Source organism: Schistocerca americana, chromosome 2 (assembly GCF_021461395.2).
Source record: "Schistocerca americana isolate TAMUIC-IGC-003095 chromosome 2, iqSchAmer2.1, whole genome shotgun sequence".
NCBI classification, from domain to species: Eukaryota; Metazoa; Arthropoda; class Insecta; order Orthoptera; family Acrididae; genus Schistocerca; species Schistocerca americana.
Window position 1 is genome coordinate 4,450,014 of NC_060120.1, and position 25,083 is coordinate 4,475,096.

Below are 25,083 nucleotides of genomic sequence, written 5' to 3' on the forward strand. Positions count from 1 at the left end.
GGATGCGAAGCTGAGTCACTTATTAGCTGATGCCATGCGGCATTCGGGCACAGAAAATCTGAAGCGAGATTATCAGGCTGCAACTCACCAGTTCACCCTCAACTCAAGTATCGAGCTGTGTGACATCTCCAAAGTTAATTCTCTGGATAGTGTGAATAATGTTCTCACTTTCTGTGCAGGATGTCACTTCGACAGGCGCCGCATCTGCAGTGCGATAGCGACGTGGCAGATAAGGGACCCTGTTATTAGCAGTTTGTCACCGGCGAGAGACCGTGGAGGGGGATAACGCCTCCCACCCCGACCGCCGATGTTACACAGCGTGCGTACAGCCAGGTCGAGTAGGCATCGCGTATCGACGATCGGCAGTAGCTCAGCGGCCACGAGAGGATACGGGGGTGTGCCATGGACACCTCATCCAAGAACAGGGCCAACTCCAACCCGCGTGCCACAGCCAACCCCGTCTCGGTGCTCTTCTTTTGGTATGTGCCTGCCGTTTCACGATCTGCACTTGTTTACTTCGGGCAACGACTCGCAGTTGTTGATTATAATCAATGAAAGTAAAATGACTTACAGGACAGCTGTAACTATTGATTTCTTTATTGTCACAGCTCATTTCGCTGAATTAAAACAACGTTCTCAGGTGAAAACATAGTGCACCGAGACGCTCCCATCGTTCGTAGTCAAAAACCAAACCCCTGAAGAGGGGAAGTCGTCAAAATAAATAAAACAGAACACCGGAGCGGCATTATTTTGACGACTTCCCCTCTTCAGGGGTTTGATTTTTTACTACGAACATTGGGGGGGGGGGGGGGGACTCGGCGTGCTAATGTGACAATGTTTTTACCTGAGGATGCTGTTTTAACGCAGCGAAACCGGTTGTGACAATGAAGAAATCACCAGTTACAGCTGTCTTGCGGTTTATTTTACTAAAATTCATTATGAAGTTTAACCGCTATGGCTGCCCGCATTACAAGGTTCTATGTTGATTATAAAGCATAGTGCACCTGGGTTATGAAGGAATATCAAGAAATAAAAGCTCTGAGGTAAGTAACTAATGCTGTGCTACCAGTTTAGTGGCTCAAATGGCTCTGAGCACTATGGGACTTGAACATCTGAGGTCATCAGTCCCCTAGACTTAGAACTACTTAAACCTAACTAACCTAAGGACATCACACACATCCATGCCCAAGGCAGGATTCGAACCTGCGACCGTAGCAGTCTCGCGGTTCCAGACTGAAGCGCCTAGAACCGCTAGGCCAAATCGGCCGGCCCTAGATTCCTTTTGATATAACTGTGTCGGTGAGTTTGTAAACATTGTCCACAAGTAATAAATTTGACAACAAGCATACAGATCAAAAGATTATTAGTATTCTACTTACCCGACAGTACTTTTAAGGTATCGTTTTGCACCTAAACGGTGATGGTATTTCAATAGTGCACGCAAATTTCATATTTCCATGTTAGTAATAGGAATTTGGACGCCACTTTTTTTGAGTCTACGATCTGAAATTACATCTTCACATTATTAAGTCTAGGTTATCAACACCGATAATGACGCGTTCAAAGCTGAGCGGGATATCCGTTCGGTGTAAGGCGCCTTGCCACAGTTCGCTCTGCTGCCCCCCGGCAGAGGATCGAGTCCTCCTTCGGGCATGGGTGTGTGTGTTGTCGTTAGCGTCAGTTAGTTTAAGTTAGGTTAAGCGGTGTGTAAGCCTAGGGACCGATGACCTCAGCAGTTTGGTCCCATAGGAACTTACGACAAATTTCCAAATTTCCGCGTTAATAACCCTCGACGTGGAGAAAGAGTGTATAAACTTTAGAAAAATCTTATTCAACTTTGATGTCATCTATAACACTTCGTTTGCATAACAATCTTCACGTCTACTCACATTACTCGGTTTATTGCATTACCATCTTGATTTATATTTTTTAGTGTCGACTGACACAACTGCAATTGAACAAAATGTGTTATGATAGCGAAATTTTTTGGGTTCGTTGGGTAAAGTGTAGCCCAGGGACAATGACGACTAAATGAATGTGGCGAACCTCCCCAAAGCATTCTCAAATTGGCTGGTATTATCAAATCAGCTCTTTCGCAAAGGCTACCAGTATTACATTTTTAAAAAATTTGAACGATGCGACGAAGCCTTACGTGTAGGAAAACAAATTTATTTTGTTAACTGACCCGTGGCGAGGAAAGACAACTTCGTTATTACACGATGAGATTTTGCTAGACGAAGAAAGACTGCCATCATGCAGTATTGAAGTGAATGTTTCAAAACTGCTCCCGTATCTCACAGGAAGTTACATCCGGAATGGACTTCATGAAAACACAGTCCACTGTTCGTCAACAGCTATTCTCGCCAATATTCGGCGAAGTTGTGCGTTTCGAGTGGTTTTCTGTCGAACTGTGCGATGAGAGAGTACCTTTCGTGAATGTAGATCTAGTCTGCTTTCCTCTAGACGCTTTCAAACAACCGTTTAGTTGTAAGAATGCTGCATCTATAACGTGTTTTTAAGATGAACATCACGCCAGCACGTGTGGATCAGCAACTGTAAGATAATAAAGGCACCTAATTTTGGAATGAAATGACACAATTTCAGAGACTTTACTGGCCTCATACATATATGGTTTTATATATATAGTCTATATACATAAAACCATATCTATATGAGACCAATAACGTCCCTGAAATTGTGTCATTTCTTATGTGTAAGTATCTGCACCTGGGTATCAGGCTGGATCTGTCTATTTACGTTTGATGCTGAGTTGCTATTCCTGAACATGGAGAGTCTCAGCAATTCTGTTCGTGTGTAAGGGGGAGTTTAAAGTGGCTTGGAGCAGCAGTGAGAATTTGGATCGAGGAGGATGGCGTGCCAGAATAATCCGTGCAGTTGTGTGAGCCGCTGTACCAGGGTGACTCAGTGGCTAAAGCACCTGCCTGATAAGTAGGAGGCCTTCGTACAAACTGTCACTCGCCGCTTCACTATATATATAATAGCATCTAATTTTACATACGAAGTTCTAATGTACACCTGGAAATTTACTTGCAATCCCAAATTTTTCTTCGCCTTTCTTTTTCACGCCTTTCATGAAAATACACTCCTGAAAATTGAAATAAGAACACCGTGAATTCATTGTCCCAGGAAGGAGAAACTTTATTGACACATTCCTGGGGTCAGATACATCACATGATCACACTGACAGAACCACAGGCACATAGACACAGGCAACAGAGCATGCACAATGTCGGCACTAGTACAGTGTATATCCACCTTTCGCAGCAATGCAGGATGCTATTCTCCCATGGAGACGATCGTAGAGATGCTGGATGTAGTCCTGTGGAACGGCTTGCCATGCCATTTCCACCTGGCGCCTCAGTTGGACCAGCGTTCGTGCTGGACGTGCAGACCGCGTGAGACGACGCTTCATCCAGCCCTAACATGCTCAATGGGGGACAGATCCGGAGATCTTGCTGGCCAGGGTAGTTGACTTACACCTTCTAGAGCACGTTGGGTGGCACGGGATACATGCGGACGTGCATTGTCCTGTTGGAACAGCAAGTTCCCTTGCCGGTCTAGGAATGGTAGAACGATGGGTTCGATGACGGTTTGGATGTACCGTGCACTATTCAGTGTCCCCTCGACGATCACCAGTGGTGTACGGCCAGTGTAGGAGATCGCTCCCCACACCATGATGCCGGGTGTTGGCCCTGTGTGCCTCGGTCGTATGCAGTCCTGATTGTGGCGCTCACCTGCACGGCGCCAAACACGCATACGACCATCATTGGCACCAAGGCAGAAGCGACTCTCATCGCTGAAGACGACACGTCTCCATTCGTCCCTCCATTCACGCCTGTCGCGACACCACTGGAGGCGGGCTGCACGATGTTGGGGCGTGAGCGGAAGACGGCCTAACGGTGTGCGGGACCGTAGCCCAGCTTCATGGAGACGGTTGCGAATGGTCCTCGCCGATACCCCAGGAGCAACAGTGTCCCTAATTTGCTGGGAAGTGGCGGTGCGGTCCCCTACGGCACTGCGTAGGATCCTACGGTCTTGGCGTGCATCCGTGCGTCGCTGCGGTCCGGTCCCAGGTCGACGGGCACGTGCACCTTCCGCCGACCACTGGCGACAACATCGATGTACTGTGGAGACCTCACGCCCCACGTGTTGAGCAATTCGGCGGTACGTCCACCCGGCCTCCCGCATGCCCACTATACGCCCTCGCTCAAAGTCCGTCAACTGCACATACGGTTCACGTCCACGCTGTCGCGGCATGCTACCAGTGTTAAAGACTGCGATGGAGCTCCGTATGCCACGGCAAACTGGCTGACACTGACGGCGGCGGTGCACAAATGCTGCGCAGCTAGCGCCATTCGACGGCCAACACCGCGGTTCCTGGTGTGTCCGCTGTGCCGTGCGTGTGATCATTGCTTGTACAGCCCTCTCGCAGTGTCCGGAGCAAGTATGGTGGGTCTGACACACCGGTGTCAATGTGTTCTTTTTTCCATTTCCAGGAGTGTATTAATAAATACAGTACACTGAGCATTATTTCTGTGTTTGCAATGTGATGTAACAACCGTAAATAAAAAAAGTTCTCATAGGGACTCGCCCAAATGACTCGCGGATTACTGTTCTGTACCTTTTCCGCAGAGCCAAATACAGGAAACCCTGGTAACATAAGTGGCTAAAGACGCACGCGACCCAAGCCATAAATTCTATTTTTTTCTAAACGCTTGGCCAACTGGGGCTCCCATCTCTGTCACATCCATTTCTGGCCAAGCCTGCATATACTATAAATTTGGACGAAATCGGTTATGACGAATAGGCACGGTCGCCTGCAAACCATAATCGACAATCGACTCCATTCTAGACGACCACCGACAAAAACGGCAATACTCTCTGTGGAAGGTGAGTTCAACCTTACCAATGCATGGACTGAAGAATTGACTGGATAACAAAATAATAATATGTCATTCATCACCCTAAAGCCACCGGAATTTGCACTGGCATGCAAAACTTCGTCCGTGTTAGACAGAATTAGATCCAACGTGGCAGATGAGTATACTTACTTTTTCTCACAAGTGGGGTGTGCAACATTCCCACTTTGTGATTGCGGAGAATCACAGACATCATAGAAGAACGCTACACAATGTCATGCGATGGTAGACCAGAATACTTCCTGTTCACAATTCTCAAGTTGATAGATCACTCAAATACCCTACATATTTGTTTCCAAGTTTCAGTATTACATGCGGGATGTCTCTCCTGAAAGTCATCGGGCGCATTTTCTCTGGTGTCTCGGAAAATATTTGCAATTTTGTTTTGCAGTGCATAGCTGCAGTCAGGCCAGACAAATACTGCCCATCACACGTTTCATGCGACACCAATTGTCTACTGCACGCGTGTGAACAGGGACAGTAAAACAGGAAGAGTTAGCAGTACTACAGCAGCGAAAGACTAGCGCTGCTGTACGGCGGTAGCAATCAGCAGGGCCCCGGTGCCACTGCTCGAGTACCGGTTACTCCTCGTTTTGCTGTCCCTGTTAAGACGTATCGATAAAACGAATATTGCTCTATGCTAATTTGAGACCACTGTATCGAATGGGCATTTAAAACCAATATTGTCTGTAACGGGAAAACAAACTGACGCTTTAAGTTGAAACTGAGTGCCGCATGAAGCATGTGATGAGCAGTATTTCTTTGCGTTGACTCCAGCTGCACATTGCAAAAACAAAACTGGAAATACCTGTCGAGACATCAGAAACAATACGCCTGGCGACTCTTTGTCTGCCTTCATTGTTGTTGTGGTCTTCAGACCTGAGACTGGTTTGATGCAGCTCTCCATGCTACTCTATCCTGTCCAAGCTTCTTCATCTCCCAGTACTTATACTGCAACCTACATCCTTCTGAATCTGCTTAGTGTATTCACCTCTTGGTCTCCCTCTACGATTTTTACCCTGCATGCTGCCCTCCAATGCTAAATTTGTGCTCCCTTGATGCCTCAGAATATGTCCTACCAACCGATCCCTTCTTCTAGTCAAGTTGTGCCACAAACTCCGCTTTTCCCCAATCCTATTCAATACTTCCTCATTAGTTATGTGATCTACCCATCTAATCTTCAGCATTCTTCTGTAGCACCACATTTCAAAAGCTTCTATTCTCTTCTTGTCCAAACTATTTATCGACCATGTTTCACTTCCATACATGGCTACACTCCATACAAATACTTTCAGAAATGACTTCCTGACACTTAAATCTATACACGATGTTAACAGATTTCTCTTCTTCAGAAACGCTTTCCTTGCCATTGCCAGTCTACATTTTATATCCTCTCTACTTCGACCATCATCAGTTATTTTGCTCCCCAAATAGCAAAACTCCTTTACTCCTTTAAGTGTCTCATTTCCTAATCTAATTCCCTCAGCATCACCCGACTTAATTCGACTAAGTTCCATTATCCTCGTTTTGCTTTTGTTGATGTTCATCTTATACCCTCCTTTCAAGACACTGCCCATTCCGTTCAACTGTTCTTCCAGGTCGTTTGGTGTCTCTGACAGAATTACAATGCCATTGGCGAACCTCAAAGTTTTTATTTCTTCTCCATGGATTTTAATACCTACTACGAATTTTTCTTTTGTTTCCTTTACTGCTTGCGCTGCCTTCAAAGAGCCGCCGAAAACAGCCGTCACATGCCGTCGCCAGAGGTCGCCCGACAACATTGAACGACAGCTTGGTCACGGTGCGTCTGATAAACTTCATCAGTTTTTTGGTGATATTAAGGGAGTCAGGTTAGGTTAGAACCTGCTCTGTGTATGAGGTAGGTTAGATTTTAATCTCCAAATGCGGGACAGATACCACTACACCTCTGTGCTTGGACACGACTGCTACATTGCGGCTTTTGCTATCAAAAAGACGCTGATGCATGTGAACGAGCTAAAGTACGAGTCTACCTGTCTCAAAAAGAACGTCTCGAGTACTGCACACTCTATCATCAGTTATCGGAAAAACCAGGAGGTTATACGAATATATCAGATAAAGCAGGAAACGTTCTGCTACGTACTCGAAACGATTCATTGTGACCTTGAAAAGCAAGGTTACAAATACTCCGTTTTGCTGTACTTATTTGAAGTTGTGCAGCCATACGTCAATTAACCTTCAACGGGCCGGCCGCTGTGGCTGAGCGGTTCTAGGCGCTTCAGTCTGGAACCGCACAACCGCTACGGTCGCAGGTTCGAATGCTGCCTCGGGCACGGATGTATGTGATGTCCTCAGATTAGTTAGGTTTAAGTAGTTCTAAGTTCTAGGGGACTGATGACCTCAGATGTTAAGTCCCATAGTGCTCAGAGCCATTTGAACCATTTTTTTTTTTTTAACCAGAATACTTGTCTTGTTTATTTCTTTTGTAATTGTCCTGATCGCTTTTGAGGGATTATAAAGCTAACCTTGCTCTACTTTGATGAATAATCACCAAAACCAGTATCTTGTTACTAAATTAACACATCAAATCGTCATCTAGCGCTCATCGTAACCATTTGAGTTTAAGTGTTCTACGTAGTGCAAATCAGGCCAGCTATCGTCCCATCACGTCCAACACATGCTCAGTGGCGAAAGATATGATCGTGCTGGCCAAAATGTCAGTTCAGAGACGGGGATTAGCTGTCATGACGTCATTATAGCAACTATGATTACGAAAGTTAATAAATCATTTAAGAAGGGTAGAGAGTGTTTCTGTTAGTTAGATGAGATAAAGCAGTGATCAGCATCTCACTTAGACAGTGAATTGGCATCACTTAGTTCCAGTAAGATGGATGTAGAGGAATTATGGGCAAAGTTTAAGCAGATTGTAGATCGCGGTCTATAGAATTATGTGCCTATTATAGTAACTGGATAAAGGATGGAAAAGACCCACCGTAGTTTAATAACGAAATTCGGAAGATACTGAGGAAGCAGAGGCTGCAGCACTCTCGGTTCAAAAGGGTACGCAGAAATGGCACCAAGCGAAGGTTAGTAGAGATTCGTGCGTGTGTGAAAAGATCTGTGCGCGAAGCATACAACCACCACTGTCACACCTGAGCAAAGGATCTGGCAGAGAATCCGAGAATAATCCGGTCTTACATAAAATCGCTGTGTCCAAGGCTTGCATTCAGTCCCTTATTGACCAGTCTTCTGTAGCGGTTAAAGACAGCAAAACGAAAGGCGAAGTTTTAAATTTCACGTTCAAGAAATCGTTCACACAGGAGAACCGCAGAAACACACCGTCATGTGACCATCGCACAGACTCCCGTATGGACGACGAAGTAATAAGCATACCTGGCGTAGAGAAGCAGCTAAAAGATTTGAAAGCAAATGAAGCACCGGATCCGGATGGGATACAAGTTCGATTTTACAGAGTACTCTACGGCAGTGGCCCTTTACCCGGCTTGCATTTATCGCGAATCTCTTGCCCAGCACAAAGTCCCAAGCGACAGGAAAAAAGCGCACGTGACTCCGCTATGTTTGTTGTTGTTGTGGTCTGCAGTCCTGAGACTGGTTTGATGCAGCTCTCCATGCTACTCTATCCTGTGCAAGCTTTTTCATCTCCCAGTACCTACTGCAACCTACATCCTTCTGAATCTGCTTAGTGTGTTCATCTCTTGGTCTCCCTCTACGATTTTTACCCTCCACGCTGCCCTCCAATACTAAATTGGTGATCCCTTGATGCCTCAGAACATGTCCTACCAATCGATCCCTTCTTCTGGTCAAGTTGTGCCACAAAGTTTTCTTCTCCCCAATCCTATTCAATACTTCCTCATTAGTTACGTGATCTACCCATCTAATCTTCAGCATTCTTCTGTAGCACCACATTTCGAAAGCTTCTATTCTCTTCTTGTCCAAACTATTTATCGTCCATGTTTCACTTCCATACATGGCTACACTCCATACGAATACTTTCAGAAATGACTTCCTGACACTTAAATCAATACTGGATGTTAACAAATTTCTCTTCTTCAGAAACGCTTTCCTTGCCATTGCCAGCCTACATTTTATATCCTCTCTACTTCGACCATCATCAGTTATTTTGCTCCCCAAATAGCAAAACTCCTTTACTACTTTAAGTGCCTCATTTCCTAATCTAATTCCCTCAGCATCACCCGACTTAATTAGACTACATTCCATTATCCTTGTTTTGCTTTTGTTGATGTTCATCTTATATCCTCCTTTCAAGACACTGTCCATTCCATTCAACTGCTCTTCCAAGTCCTTTGCTGTCTCTGACAGAATTACAATGTCATCGGCGAACCTCAAAGTTTTTATTTCTTCTCCATGAATTTTAATACCTACTCCGAATTTTTCTTTTGTTTCCTTTACTGCTTGCTCAATATACAGATTGAACAACATCGGGGAGAGGCTGCAACCCTGTCTTACTCCCTTCCCAACCACTGCTTCCCTTTCATGTCCCTCGACTCTTATAACTGCCATCTGGTTTCTGTACAAATTGTAAATAGCCTTTCGCTCCCTGTATTTTACCCCTGCCACCTTTAGAATTTGAAAGAGAGTTTTCCAGTCAACATTGTCAAAAGCTTTCTCTAAGTCTACAAATGCTAGAAACGTAGGTTTGCCTTTCCTTAATCTTTCTTCTAAGATAAGTCGTAAGGTCAGTATTGCCTCACGTGTTCCAGTGTTTCTACGGAATCCAAACTGATCTTCCCCGAGGTTGGCCTCTACCAGTTTTTCCATTCGTCTGTAAAGAATTCGTGTTAGTATTTTGCAGCTGTGACTTATTAAGCTGATAGTTCGGTAATTTTCACATCTGTCAACACCTGCTTTCTTTGGGATTGGAATTATTATATTCTTCTTGAAGTCCGAGGGTATTTCGCCTGTTTCATACATCTTGCTCACCAGATGGTAGAGTTTTGTCAGGACTGGCTCTCCCACGGCCGTCAGTAGTTCCAATGGAATATTGTCTACTCCGCTATATAAGAAGGATAACAGAACGGACCCCCAAAATTACAGACCAACATCCTTAACTTCTGTTTGCCGCAGAATCCTTTGACATATTCTCAGTTCGAATATAATAAAGTTTCTTGAGAGTGAGAAGCTTAAAAAGTCCGAGATTCAGCATGGTTTTAGAAAGAATCGCTCATGCGAAACTCAGTTTGCCGTTTTCTCACATGATATACTGCGACTATGGATGAAGGCCAGCAGGCAACAGGCAGATTCCATATTTCTAGATTTCCGGAAAGCATTTGACACGGTGCCCTATTGCTGCCTGTTAACGAAGGTGCGAGCGTATGGAGTAAGTTCACAGACATGTGAGTGGCTTGAAGACTTCTTAAATAATACCGGGTGATCAAAAAGTCAATGTAAATTTGAAAACTGAATAAATCACGGAATAATGTAGATAGAGAGGTACAAATTGACACACATGCTTGGAATGACATGGGGTTTTATTAGAAAGAAAAAGAATAAAAAAGTTCAAAAAATGTCCGACAGATGGCGCTTCATCTGTTCAGAATAGCAATAATTAGCACAACAAAGTAAGACAAAGCAAAGATGATGTTCTTTACAGGAAACGCTCAATATGTCAACCACCATTTCTCAACAATAGCTGTAGTCGAGGAATAATGTTGTGAACAGCACTGCAAAGAATGTCCGGAGTTATGGTGAGGCATTGGCGTCGGATGTTGTCTTTCAGCATCCCTAGAGGTGGCGGTCGATCACGATACACTTGCGACTTCAGGTAACCCCAAAGCCAATAATCGCACCGACTGAGGTTTGGGGACCTGGGAGGCCAAGCATGACGATTGTCATGCGCAGTCACTGACGTTTTGCTGTCCAGGGCTATCTGTCGGACATTTTGTGAACTATTTTTTGGTTCTAATAAAACCCCATGTCATTCCAAGCACGTGTGTCAATTTTTACCTCTCTATCTACATTATTCCGTGATTTATTCAGTTTTCAAATTTAAACTGACTTTTTGATCGCCTGGTAGAACCCAGTACGTTCTCCTCGACAGCGTGTGTCCACCAGAGACACAGGTACCGTCAGGAGTGCCCCAGGCAAGTGTGATAGGGCCGATGTTGTTCTCTATATACATAAATGATTTTGGTGACAGGGTGGGCAGCAATCTGCGGTTGTTTGCTGATGATGCCGTGGTGTACCGTAAAGTGTCGAAGTTGAGTGACTGTAGGAACATACGAGATGACTTAGACAAAATTTCCAATTCGTTTTGTAAGTAGACTGTTTTGGTTTTTATGTTGGTAACGCCACGTAGCGCCCTAGATGAAAAACACTGACTGTGCTGTGTGAAGTCTGTGGCTGGTTGGCATTGTTGGAATATTCGCCATTGCAGTGTTGGGCAGTTGGCTGTTAACAGCGCGTAGCGTTACGCAGTTGGAGGTGAGCCGCCAGCGGTGGTGGATGTGGGAACAGAGATGGCAGAATTTTAAGAGCGGACGATCTGGGTGTGGGTCCATCAGACAGAGTAAATTTGTAAGACTGGATATCATGAACTGATATATATATGATGACTTTGGAACATTATTAAGGTAAATACATTGTTTGTTCTCTATCAAAATCTTTCATTTGCTAACTATGCCTATCAGTAGTTAGTGCCTTCAGGAGTTTGAATCTTTTATTTAGTTGGCAGTAGTGGCGCTCGCTGTATTGCAGTAGTTCGAGTAATGAAGTTTTTGTGAGGTAAGTGATTCGTGGAAGGTATAGGTTATTGTTAGTCAGGGCCATTCTTTTGTAGGGATTATTGAAAGTCAGATTGCGTTGAGGTAAAAATTGTGTGTCAGTTTAGTGATGACCAGAATAAGTAAAGAGAGAAATATCTGAGTACGTTCAGTTTTGCTCAGCTGTTTGAAAATCAAATAACGTAAGGGGTTTACCATCACAGTCATTCATAAATTTTTTCTAAGGGACGTTTCAGTTTGATAAATGGAAGCTAGCCCTAAATGTGGGAAAATGTAAGTTAATGCGGATGAGTAGGAAGATCAAGCCTGTAATGTTCGGGTACAGTATTGCTAGTGTCCTGCTTGACACGGTCAAGTCGCTTAAATATCTGGGCGTAGCGTTGCAAAGCGACATGAGCACGTGAGAACTGTGGCATGAAAGGCGAATGGTCGACTTCGGTTTATTGGGAGAATTTTAGGAAAGAGTGGTTCACCTGTAAGGGAGACCGCATACTGGACGCTGGTGCGACCTGTTCTTGAGTACTGCCCGAGTGTTTTTGAGCCGTACCAGGTCGGATTGAAGGAAGGCATCCAAACAGTTCAGAGGTGGGCTGCTAGGTTTGTTACCGGTACGTTCGATCAACACGTAAGTGTTACGGAGACGCTTCGGGGACTCAAATGGGAATCCCTGGAGAGAAGACGACGTTCTTCTCGAGAAACAGGGATTGAGAAAATATACAGGACCGACATTGGAAGCTGCCTGCCGAACGGTTCTACTGCCGGTAACATACATTGCGTGTTAAGGACCACGAAGATGGGATACGAGTAATTAAGGTTCATACGGAGGCATATAGGCGGTCGTTTTTCCCTCGCTCTGTTTACGAGTGGAGCGGAAGAGGAATTGAGTAGTAACGGTACACGGTACCCTCCACCACGTGCCGCACTGTGGCTTGCGGAGTATCGATGTAGATGTTCAAGGAGCGGCTGAAGTTCTGGATGTACGGCTGCTCTGTTCAGCGTTGCCCCAACAAATACCAGAGATGTACACTCTTTGTTGACTGCGGCTCCCTACACCACGATGTGCTGACAGGGTGCTGCAAGTCACTGCCTGATACACACCAGCAGTTGCTGCTCTTCTGGTCGACAGTGCAGCTGCAGTCGACCATCACTGATGCCAAGCTAGAATTTGATTTCGTCACCACTTGTCCCTCCAACTGCGTCCTTCGCTGTATCATTGGAGGTTGGCTGTATGGTAATCACATATGACAGGAAACCTGGTGAGCGACACCCTTGCTCGCAGACAAGCTTGCAGTAAATAGCACGTCCCACCTGGACGCATCATTGGTCGTACTTTTTTTTTGCGCGATCAGCGACAGCCGCTTACCCAACACGTTGGCCCAGGCATGAGTCTATTTGCCTCTGACTTGCAGGAGGGCGACGGTGCACGCATCTTCTTTGCATCACTACGACAGTTACTGACTAATCGCATCTCACATCCAACACGCTGGGAAATTCTTCTGGAGCACCGAACAGCCTCCCTGAGGACCACAGAACATCATCACTGAAATATAGCTGATTACCAGTATCAACATATCTACATCTATTCTCTGTAGGCCACCTTACTGTGTGTGAAGGACAGCTAACATTTCCTTTCCTTCCTGCTCTGCTCAAGAACGGTGCTTGCGAAGAGCGACTGTTGTTAAACTCTTTCCTCAGTTCTAAATGACATGATTTTTCCACCGCGACGTTTTGTGAGATTTATACGGAAGTAACAGGTATCCTAAATCTTCTTGGAAAGAACGCTCTTCAAAACTTAACAGGAATGCTGTTTGGGGCCCTGGCAGTGGAGTGTGATGAACGCCTCTGTAACCCTCTCGCGGTTACAAACGAACTTACGGTATATTAATAATTTTTACTTATGGACCGTCTGACAGCAACTGAATAAAACACAATTTTAGTGCCATACGCGTTTCGCCTTTATTTTCTGCAAGGCATCATCAGTGGCAGGATGCGTGGACAATTTCCTACATGTTACGCTCCTGTTGCATTTTTGGTCGGCAACAGAAACCAAAACATTGCTTTAAAACAAGCGTTCAGTGCATAGTGTTGTGGAATGGGGAAAAAAACCTCAAATTGGCGTTCATAAGAAGAAGAACAACACCAAAAATGCAACAGGAGCGTAATATGTAGGAAATTGTCCACGCATCCTGCCACTGATGATGCCTTGCAGAAAATAAAGGCGAAACGCGTATGGCACTAAAATTGTGTTTTATTCAGTTGCTGTCAGACGGTCCATAAGTAAAAATTATTAATATACCGTAATATTACACGCAACTGAGGAAGACAGGACTATAAAAGTTGAAGATGACAAACTATCTTGTTGCGGTATGCGGTGCTCATCTTTACGCATTCTCTATGTCCTGAACTTTACTACCTCGCAGCAAGGATACATCCACATCTACATGGATACTCTGAAAATCACATTTAAGTGCCTGGCACAGGGTTCATCGAACCACCTTCACAATTCTCTATTATGCCAATCTCGTATAGCGCGCGGAAAGAATGAACACCTATATCTTTCCGTACGAGCTCTCATTTCCCTTTTTTTATCGTGGTGATAGTTCCGCCGTATGTAGGTCGGCGTCAACTAAAATATTTTCGCATTCGGAGGAGAAAGTCGGTGGTTGGAATTTCGTGAGAAGATTCCGTCGCAATGAGAAACGCCTTTCTTTTAATGACGTCCAGCTCAAATCCTGTATCATTTCTGTGACACTCTCTCCCATATTTCGCGATAATACAAAACGTGCTGCCTTTTTTTGAACTTTTTCGATGTACTCCGTCAGTGCTACCTGGTAAGGATCCCACACCGCGCAGCAGTATTGTAAAAGGGAACGGACAAGCGTAGTGTAGGCAGTCTCCTTAGTAGGTCCTGCCAATAAAACGCGGTCTTTGGTTAGCCTTCCCCACAACATTTTCTATGTGTTGTTTCCAGTTTAAGTTGTTCGTAATTGTAATACCCAGGTATTTAGTTGAATGTACGGCTTTTAGATTAGACTGATTTATCGTGTAACCGAAGTTTAACGAGTTCCTTTTAGTACTCATGTGGATGACCTCACACTTTTCGTTATTTAGGGTCAACTTTTCGCACCATTCAGATATTTTTTTCTAAATCGTTTTGCAGTTTGTTTTGATCTTCTGATGACTTTATTAGTCGATAAACGACAGCGTCATCTGCAAACAACCGAAGACGGCTGCTCAGATTGTCTCCCAAATCGTTTATGTAGATAAGGAACATCAAGACTTTCCGTCAATTACTACGAACTGTGACTTCTGTAACAGGAAATAGCAAATCCAGTCACATAACTGAGACGATATTCCGTAAGCACGCAATTTCACTACGAGCCGCTTGTGTGGCACAGTGTCAAAAGCCTTCCGGAAATCCAGGAATACGGAATCGATCTGAAATCCCTTGTCAATAGCATTTAGCACTTCATGTGAATAAAGAGCTAGTTGTGTTTCACAGGAACGATGTTTTCTAAACCCATGTTGACTGTGTGTCAATAGACCGTTTCCTCCGAGGTAATTCGACCGACTAGAAATACACTACAATCGGTCGAATGGTGTTTTATAAGCCATTTCTTTTTCAGATGAATTTCGTTTCCTTAAGATTCTCCCAATGAATCGCAGGTGGTAAATGGTCAACACAAATCATCCTTTCAGAAAGACAAATACAGTTCTTACAGGCTCAGCATTTCAAACACGGCGTGCCTGCCCCTATCACAGGAAGGCAATCTAAATTACTGCCTTCACTGCTCTCTATTGGTACCTCGTTTAAACAAAGCGTTTATACTCCACGTCTTCAGAGTTATTTGATTTCATTTTCCATCTAGTGTACTGCGACTGTTTTTAGAGCAACTGCAGAGGAAGAACTTACTCCAGCACCTTTCATGTCGGCCTGCTTTGCGGCATTTTACAGAGGATGCCGGTTATCTGTCTGTGCAAACTTGAGAAATATTTGATTACATATCCCCACTCACGATTAGATACGCATGCGGCACACTCACCTCTTAGATATAAAGCGGGTATTCCCACTACAACTTCTCCGCTAAGGAGTTAGAGAGTTTTTACCGGATGTGACGAACATTATGTAAAGTGTGGAGCGCATGAAACCGCAGAAGTAAAATTTGGAATATGGATAATTTTGAAATGAGCCATAGCGATGCGCACATTCGACATAATTTACATGTCCACTCTTTACTCTCTGATTTGTCGAGAATTTGGATTGAACAAAATGGATGTCACCAATGAGACATAATTTACTTTTCCGATCACTGCAGTTTAATTTCCCGAGAGCAGAAAACGATTGTTATTACTAGTACTGCCACTACTAACAGTAGTATTACTAGTCATTAGTAGTCTCTGATATTACTCCACGCAGTCTTTCAGATTTAGGTTCCCTGTGTTTTCCCTAAATTAATTAAGGCGAATACTGTGGTGGTTCCCTTGAAACGGAAACGATCGATTTCTTTCCCTGTCCTCCTCCTGTCTGAGCTGGTGCTGTGTCTAATTACACGTTCGTTCCTTTTTTCTAACAGTAACTAAAACAGTAATACACTACCGAAAAATAGAAACGACGTGCCACAAAGGAATCTTCCGAATGGAAGGGAAATCGGTAGCTGTGATGTACACGTATACAGACAAACAAATCATCACAATTTCAGAATAATTTGATGATTTATTCAAGAGAAAGAGCTTCACAAATTGAGCCATTCAATAACGCCTTGGTCTGTTTATGATCGTTATGCAGGCAGTTATTCGGATTGGTATTGATTCATAGAGTTGTTGGATATCGTCCTGAGGGATATCATTCCAAATTCTGTCAAACTGGCGCGTTAGGTCGTCAAAATCCCGAGGTGGCTGCAGGAGCCTGACCACTGCGCTGCAAACGTCCTCGGTTCGGGAGAGACCCGGTGAACTTAGCAGTCAAGGCAGGGTTTAGCGAGCACGAAGACAACAGTAGTTCTCGCATGTGCGGGCGGGCATTATCTTGCACAAATGTAAGCACAAAATGGCTCGCTATGAAGGGCAACTAAACGCACTGTAGAGTGTAGTCGACGATCCGCTACGTTGCCAAGATGCAGCGGATGACAACCGAAGGCGTCGTGCTACGAAATGAAGTGCCAGCACAGACCGTCGCTCATGGCTGTAGCAGCTTATGGCGGATGACATCTGGGCTGGTACCCCACCGCTGCCCAGGGTGTCCCCAGACACGCTTTCGCTGGTAATCGGGGCTCAGCTCGAAGCGCGACTCATCACTGAAGACAGTTCCACTCCAGGCAGTGAGATTTCACGCCGAATGCACCTGACACCACTGTAAACGGGCTTGATGTTGTACAGACGTCAATGGTGGTCGGTGTAAGGGTCGCCGTGAAATCAGCCCCCTTCCTGTGTGCCACTTATTAATGGTCCTTGTGGTCACTGAAGCACCAGTCAGATCGACGGTGATGGTCAATCTCGGGCTCTGAGTGCCTCTCTGACGATTCCTCTCGCTATGCTGTCTCTCTAGGTCGACCGCTTCATTCTTGACGCTGTGTTCGGCTATGGTTCACCCATTCCTGCCAACATCGTCGAACAGTCGCATCGCTCCTATTCAAATGTTGATCGATTCTGTGAGGTAGCGGGCGAGTTGTGGCGGCCTCAAGATATTCTAAGTTGGCGTGGCCGCACTTGGACGCTCGTCAAAGCCGGGATCCGTCAGCGAACACTTGGTGGGCAGCGTTAGCACGGTCGAGAGGGGGGGGTAGGTAGCCCCAGCGCACGGTCCAGCCGCGTGGCTGGGAATTCCTCTGTGACGAGGACGGTGCTTTGTGTCGATGAAAGAGACACGCTGGGAGTGCCAAAGATGGTGAACTTTGTGAAACCTTAATGGCAGACATTTCACAGTTCGTATAGAAATTAATATCAGCCAGATGAATCATGATACTTCAAAAAGAAACATGTAAATTACCATTAATTGCACGACGATTCTGATGGTGTAATCAAATGTTCAATATTTTTATTAGTTTAAAGTTTAGTATCTGACGGTAAATTATACAAGTAACACCCAGCAACGAATTTCCAAAATATAAACGGTTCTTCGGATTTCGTCGATTTGCGTGTCTTTAGAAAGCTATTAGTGTAAACCCAAATTGGTATTAATTGCAGGCATGTAACTTAAATAGTACATGAGTTATTGGAGGTCAAAGCAGCATGCTTATAAATATATTGATTCATCCATATCTTTGTTAATATCCGATATATGCTATTCACGAAGAAACTGGTCAGTTATCTACTGTGTATTACAAAGCACAGAGACATTAGGCTCCTAGCCTACCTTTTGCTTCCTTTCTTTTGATATATGTTTATTTAATTGTTTATGTATTTAATAATGTGTGTTAGAGAGTGTTTATGGTCCAGCCGTAGGAATATTTATTTAATTTCAAGTTATTTAAATGTAACCCCAGTAATTCGTATGTGTTTAAATATGTATGTGGGTGCGTTGGCTTGAAGACATAGAGAGAGCGCTCTAGCCAATCACAGCGCTCGTGAATGGGGAGACTGGATGGGAGCGAGTTCGGGAGACGACACGGGGCAGTTCTGAAAAGGACGGGACAGGACACGGAAAGTGCTGCACGGGGCGACGGCCGCACAGCACAGTAGCGGGAAAGACTTCGAGAGTGGAGCAGTTTGCGCGTAGTCGCGGGAGATAGAAATACTTCGGAGTGCCGACCTGTGCTCTTGTGTGATTTCCGTGGCTTCTGCAGTGAAGACGTAGTGTGCGTTTAGAAGTGAATATCTCGCGAGCTGTGTTGTTGTTCATAACTAATTACGTGCAGTAGGAATCTATTGTTTCCCTGTTATTCAACTTATATTTTATTTTATTGCTGGACCATATACACCAATAAGTGCTTTGCAGAAATATACCGTATTCCCAAAAGTACTTCTACTTTCGTACTCATCATTTAAAGTCGTTAAGATAGTACCTCCAGATTTTATTTAATTGCAATCTTTCATTTATAAAATTCGCAATTGCCGAGTGATAGGAACCTTCGACCGTTCGATTCATTTGTGTATTCTTATCGTATACTGTAAACTCAACAGTATTTGGCCTATAATGCGGCAACTACGTATCCCAGCCCCTAGACAACGACACCAGCCAAAAATTTTAATATTGGAACTCTGAGTCGGAGGGTTCGTAGTTACTTTCGAAAGCCCGCAATTTGTTGATTATTCCGATGCGACTCACCTCCAACTATTTTCGTAAGCACAGTGATGGTCATTGTGATGAGAGTCGTAGGACTGTAAACATCACCATTGCTATATTTATTGGCACCAACTGTTTGGAAGCAGATTCAATATCGCTCTGGATTGCTATCATAAACTAGTTTCACCATGCGGTGTTAACTGCGCTTAAACTGTTATTTCTATTTAAAAAATGCCCGTGTATGTATTTATTCCAATCTTGTATTAGTCAGTCTCCTGCTTCCCGCTCTCTCTGTCCATTTCCAGCTCCCCCCCCCCCCCCCCCCACCACTCTCTGTCCCTCTGCTCCACCCCTTCTCTCTGTCGGTCTCCTCCCCCTCTCTCTGTCCAACTTCTCCTCCCCTCTCTCTATCCACCTCCTCCTTCCCCTCTATGTCTGTCCAACTCCTCCCCCTCCATTCTCTCTCCACTTTATCACCCCCACCCCAATAGGAGGCTGGCGGTTCTTACCGCCATGGTATTTTTTTATGTGTACCAAATTTGGTTAAAATTGTTCCAGGGTTCTAGGATGAGCTTTTTACCCATGTCATTGCCCACATACGCACATAACACATATATATGTCACATGTGTTTAACATATTTCTCACGTATTTGTACACATATTTCACCTTTATCTCTAGCGAATTTCGCCTTGCTGTTTTATTTTTACACAGCTCAATGTTCATCAAATCGCATTTCCTGCACTGTGTGTCGTACAGTGATATAATTTTGCAGCTACATCCTGTGGTATACGTGGCTACTGTCTGCGAAACGTATTGCGAATAGATTTAGTAGTAGAGAAGTAATAAATTAAAATGTCATACATGATGCGACAGTTTTTCATGCATGTCAGTAATTGACATCATCTCCTGAACTATCTATCACACAATGATATAATTTTGTTGGTACATTCAATGGTACATGTGAATACTGTCTTCAAAATGTGTCGCGAAGGCAGTTAACAGTAAAGAAATAATATATTTAAACGTCATGCTTCCAGAGGCAGTTTTACTGCATGAACGGCGAAAATATAGTAAACAATAAACGTTTTTCCCTTCAACATTTTGCTGTCGTTGTCAGCGAGAAAATATTTTAAACAGGTTTGATTTTATGTGTGAAGATTCTTACAAGTCACAAAGTGGTCTCATTCTCAAGCACTGGACGAATTAAGTACGTGTATTCACACATCGTGGAGTGCGCTACTTTTTCACCCTGATTCCTTAGATAGATAGATATCATAAGTGTTAATTCAAAGTATAATCTATCTCCATTCCAAATTTCATCCACATCCGTTGAGCCATTTCAGCGTGAAGGGGTAACAAACATATGCACTAACTCACACATACAGTCACGACTACTTTAAAGAGTCGATAGGTTCAGCATTTGATGCAATTACGAAGTTCCACACGTTTCGTGAAGTAATGTTTCATTTTGCATAGAAATTAGTTTTATTGTGGATTGATGGGAGGAGAATTTTTCTCCTCGTTTTAGTGCAAATACTGCTGACTGGTATCTTCGTGTAATTACAAACTATTTTTTTTAATCCAATACGTTTCTTCTCAGGTGGCTGAAAGACTTATTCGTCAAAGGATCGAAGAAGGACCTTGAGGTCGAGGACCTATATGATACCCTGAAAGCAGATCAGTCAGCGAAATTAGGAGATACTTTCGAACGGTAAGTATTGCTCTTATCTGTCGGCTATGTAATATGGTGGGCTGGTATCATCTGCCATCACAGTTGGTGATGCTCCTAAACACTAGCGACTAGGCAACGTCCCTTTTCCTTAATATATGTATATTTCTCGTCATTTTGTCTATGCAGTGTATGCGTTTCAACTAAATCAAAGCACTAGCCGTACAGTTCACTTCGTCCAACGTCAATTAATGACAGATCGAATAATGATGAGAACACCACCCTGGAAAGTAAACGTCAGTCACTTTTCCGTTTGGAAATCAGAGTCGTTAACATAAAAACAAAACGATAACATCGCTCTTGAATATCAGATAATAACATCACATTGCGTATTTTTTCATATAATAAAGAAACGCTTTCTCGCAACTTTAGTTTTTGAATAGTTCAACCTAACCACTCGCCTTCATACCTTCTCACGAGTCTTATCCAGACTAACATCTCAGGCTACACAACTTGTATGAATTCTTATGATTCAGTTATGTGAACTCGTGACAAATAATTGTGACTGTAGTAGTAATTAAAAATACAAATAGTAATTCGATTAAAAATAGTACCTCAATGCTAAGGCAAGCAAATATGTTTTCAAATAGGTTTGAGAAATTTGTACTAAACACTGGAAAATCCAGGTCGGAATGTAACAATATTATGAAAAGAAAAGTTAACTACTCACCGTGTAGCGGAGATGCTGAGTCGCAGATAGGCACAACAAAATGACAGTCACAAATAAACAAATAAAGCTTTCTGTCACTAAGACATTCGCCAAAAGTAGACGACACACACACACACACACATACACACACACATTCCTGTAGTCTCAGGAAATTGCAGCCACAATGCGAGCAGCAGCACTATAATCAGCTCATCATAAGAATAAACCTGATGTAAACAAACTCAAACACGATGATTGGTCAGAAGCCGTAGCATAGGTACACTGGTGTTGTTACGCTCTTGAAAGTAGGTCCTACTTACGTATCAGATATCTTATTATTAAGTTACGTTAAATGAAACTTTAAGATATTCAGAAGTATTAACAACCATCAACGTTTTTCTTAATTGCTTTAGATACGTAGTTTTTATTTCAAAAATCGTGTACAGTCACAGCCCTTGCAGCTTTCTGCTCTGATTGTCGTGGGGTTTATGCGCAACATGAAAATGCTGAGGCTGCTTTCTGTTCCGAAGTGAAAAGCGCGCGTGGAACACGGCTAAAAAGGGCCGAGAAATAGGTTGTTCTTGTTTTTCATAAATTCACAGAGACAATCGGTTCTAAGTGTAGGGTAGGCGGTAGCGTAATGGAATAAGACTAAATTTAGGTAATAGTTCGTTAGCTCAAATCTTCCCAGTTTACCGAGCGAGGTGGCGCAGTGGTTAGCACACTGGACTCGCATTCGGGAGGACGACGGTTCAATCCCGTCTCCGGCCATCCTGATTTAGGTTTTCCGTGATTTCCCTAAATCGTTTCAGGCGAATGCCGAGATGGTTCCTTTGAAAGGGCACGGCCGATTTCCTTCCCTAACCCGAGCTTGCGCTCCGTCTCTAATGACCTCGTTGTCGACGGGACGTTAAACACTAACCACCACCACCAACCACCACCATCTTCCCAGTTTTATTTTGTTTCTCGTTCAATTTGAAATACCTAAATCTCGTAAATATAAAACTTATCATCATTTTTTATGAACAATGAACATCGTCTTATTTTTAATTTCATATTGGACGTGAAATTCCTGTTTCTATTTCAAATACAAATTTTAACTATCGATGTTTTATGTAAGACTGTTCATAAAAGTTGCTTAAATTAAGAAAACATAATTTAATTTTGTAAGGCGAAAATGAAAAACCAAATCCTCTTTATTCGGACTATGTCCATCGTTTTATACCACAGAGGTAAAGAAGTATAGTAGTAACACGAAAATCAATCATTTTCACAGCATCGAGCGTGTCATACAAATGCTGTATTTTTACATTTGCTACTGTGCCATTACAATATGAACCCAACAGGACTGATGATCTGGAGCCAAGTTGCGGGATTTGGCCCGAGAAGTAGCGAGACTGTTGAGCGCCAGACGTACTGGAACCAGCGCACACAGTTTTTTCACGTCACTGCCTGATGCTGGCGGGATATAGAACGGTTCGTCGTAAAAGAAGAGAAAATGCGGCGCCCGGTTGGCTTCGTGGATTCTGTTGTTGATAGGCTCGTTATCAACGTAGCAGGTGACACTTCCAGAACTGAAAAGTACAGGGTGCGTCAAAAAAATGTATACGCCTTTTGAAGCGTCATAGAAAATTTATTTCCCGTTCTACAATGTTAAATTTCTGGAAATGGAAAGCTTAAAGTCCAATTGGAAAAATAAATTTACTTTGCAAATGTGATTAATGTTCAAACTGGTGGCCTTCAGCATCAATACATTTCTGAGTACGAGTCACCACTTATTCCGTACATCGTACCAAAGTGTCCAATGAGATTTCTGCTCACACCGCCTGAATCTCATTCCAAAGTGTGTCCAGGTTACGTGGTTTACGTTTGTACACCGCTTTTTTTACTGTGCCCCAGAAGAAGAAACCCAGCGGCGTGAGGTCTGGAGAGCGTGCAGGAAACTCCTTGATTGGTCCCCTGCGTCCTATCCACTAGCCTGGCACGCTGTGATCCAGGTATGCTCGTACGTCCCTATGATAGTGCGGTGGGGCGCCATCTTGTTGGAAATAAAACTCATCATTACCATATAATGCACGAATGGCAGGGAATATGGAGTCAGCAAGCATGGAAAGTCCCAATGAGTCCCGTTGCAGACAAACCACACCACACATTTACACCAGGCAAATTCACAGCCTTTTCAACTGTAATGTGAGGATTATCTTCATCCCAGTACACACAATTGTGCCTATTGACATTTCCATTGAGTTTGAATTGGCTTCATCCGACCAAATTATGCTACCCATAAATCCCGGTTCACGTCTCACCATGTCCTGAACCCATTCACAAAATTCTAACCTTCGATCTGGATCGTCGTCACTTAGCTGTTGCACCAGCCTTAGAATGTACACACGAAACTTGCCTTTCTTCAGAATGCGTTGCACACTACCAGCACTTACATTACTCTCACGTGCCGCTTGCCTTGAAGATTTTTGAGGCGAACGCTGAAACATTTCCAAGACCACAGTTGTGGAATCATCACTTGTAGCTGTACGAGGTCGCCCTGGTCGACCTTTATGCACATCACACACTGGTCCATGAATTTCGAATTTGTCGCTTAGACGTGTAATTGTTGACCTTGAAGGTGGTTCTGTACCATACTCACTTCTCCACTGTCTTCGAACCGCAGCTACATTCTCAAACTTCCAGTACCACTTAATTGTCTGCTTCCGCGCTTCAAAGCTCAAAAGCACATCCGCCATGTTGCACTTACTTCCTTGCCACTGCTCCCACCTGTTGAAGAAACATAACATTGCTTTCTCACAGATATTTAACCATGTGGAACGGGAAATACATTGTCTATGACTGTTCAAAGTGTGTATACATTTTTTTGATGCACCCTGTATTTCTTGGATTCGGATAATGAAGCAGCTAAGTGACTACCAGACGACTGGCTGTAAGTAATAGCTTCAGTGTCTTCAGTATTTAACTATACGGTGAAATCCTTCAATAGTCTCTCACGTTACACAGAACATATGCAGAAAAATTACCCTGTGGTTAAGTCAGGAATTTTGATCATTCATGTTTATAATTACAACAGTACGTTAGCTAAGAGCGATAACATGTTGCGGTTTTCGTATAGTCGTCTAAGGAGCGTATTGTGGGAGATTCTGTTTAAAAATTAAATGACATTCGAAGCTGTATTGCTCCTCTGCTCGTCTCTTTTTACGTGTGAACTGCAGCTGGCCACGTACGTCACTGCAGACTAGCTGTACCAGCTGACTGGTCAGTGCAGTCCAAGCTACATGCGCCGGTAACCCTATTGTCCCGTATTATCGCCAAGTCGATGTGCGCGTAACGCACAGTACAAAACGTACCGTTATCATCGTACTTGACAGTACTCGACACAGCTTGGCTGCAGTCCCACGTGAAACGGAAATCCAATGAGGTTCCAGCAAACGCGGAAGAATACTTAGTGCAATGTTTACACTAGGTTTATTGTTATGATGAATGGATTATAGCCCATGGTGGGAGTGGCGACTGGGTGGGGATAAGGAAGAGGCTGTGGATAGTGAGGTAGGAGTGGCGGAGAGTGAAGTGCTGCAGGGACGAGGTGGAGAGGGGGTGAGCAGTCAGCTGTGTGCAGTCGGGAGGTTAGACAAGGGGCAGGGGAGAGGGGGGGAGGGTTGGCGGAAAAGGAGAGAAGTAAAAGGACTGGGTGCGATGGCTGTGTAGTGCCGGAATGGGAACAGGGAAAGGGCTGGATGGGTGAGCGCAATGACTAGCGGAGGCCTTACTGGCTGGAAGCTTTATCTGTGACAGT

The 25,083-nt window shown here is 43.9% G+C and overlaps 1 protein-coding gene across 1 annotated transcript in view; it reads left to right on the forward strand.

Moving 5' to 3' along the window:
* Positions 1 to 386: 386 nt before the first annotated feature.
* LOC124595545 (ATP-binding cassette sub-family C member 4-like) overlaps positions 387 to 25,083 on the forward strand; it is a 291,780-nt gene continuing 267,083 nt past the window's right edge. The window contains exons 1-2 of the mRNA XM_047134323.1: positions 387 to 479; positions 20,504 to 20,614. Of these exons, the coding sequence (XP_046990279.1) occupies positions 403 to 479; positions 20,504 to 20,614 (188 nt within the window). The 5' untranslated portion in view covers positions 387 to 402. The remainder of the gene's footprint in view (positions 480 to 20,503; positions 20,615 to 25,083) is intronic.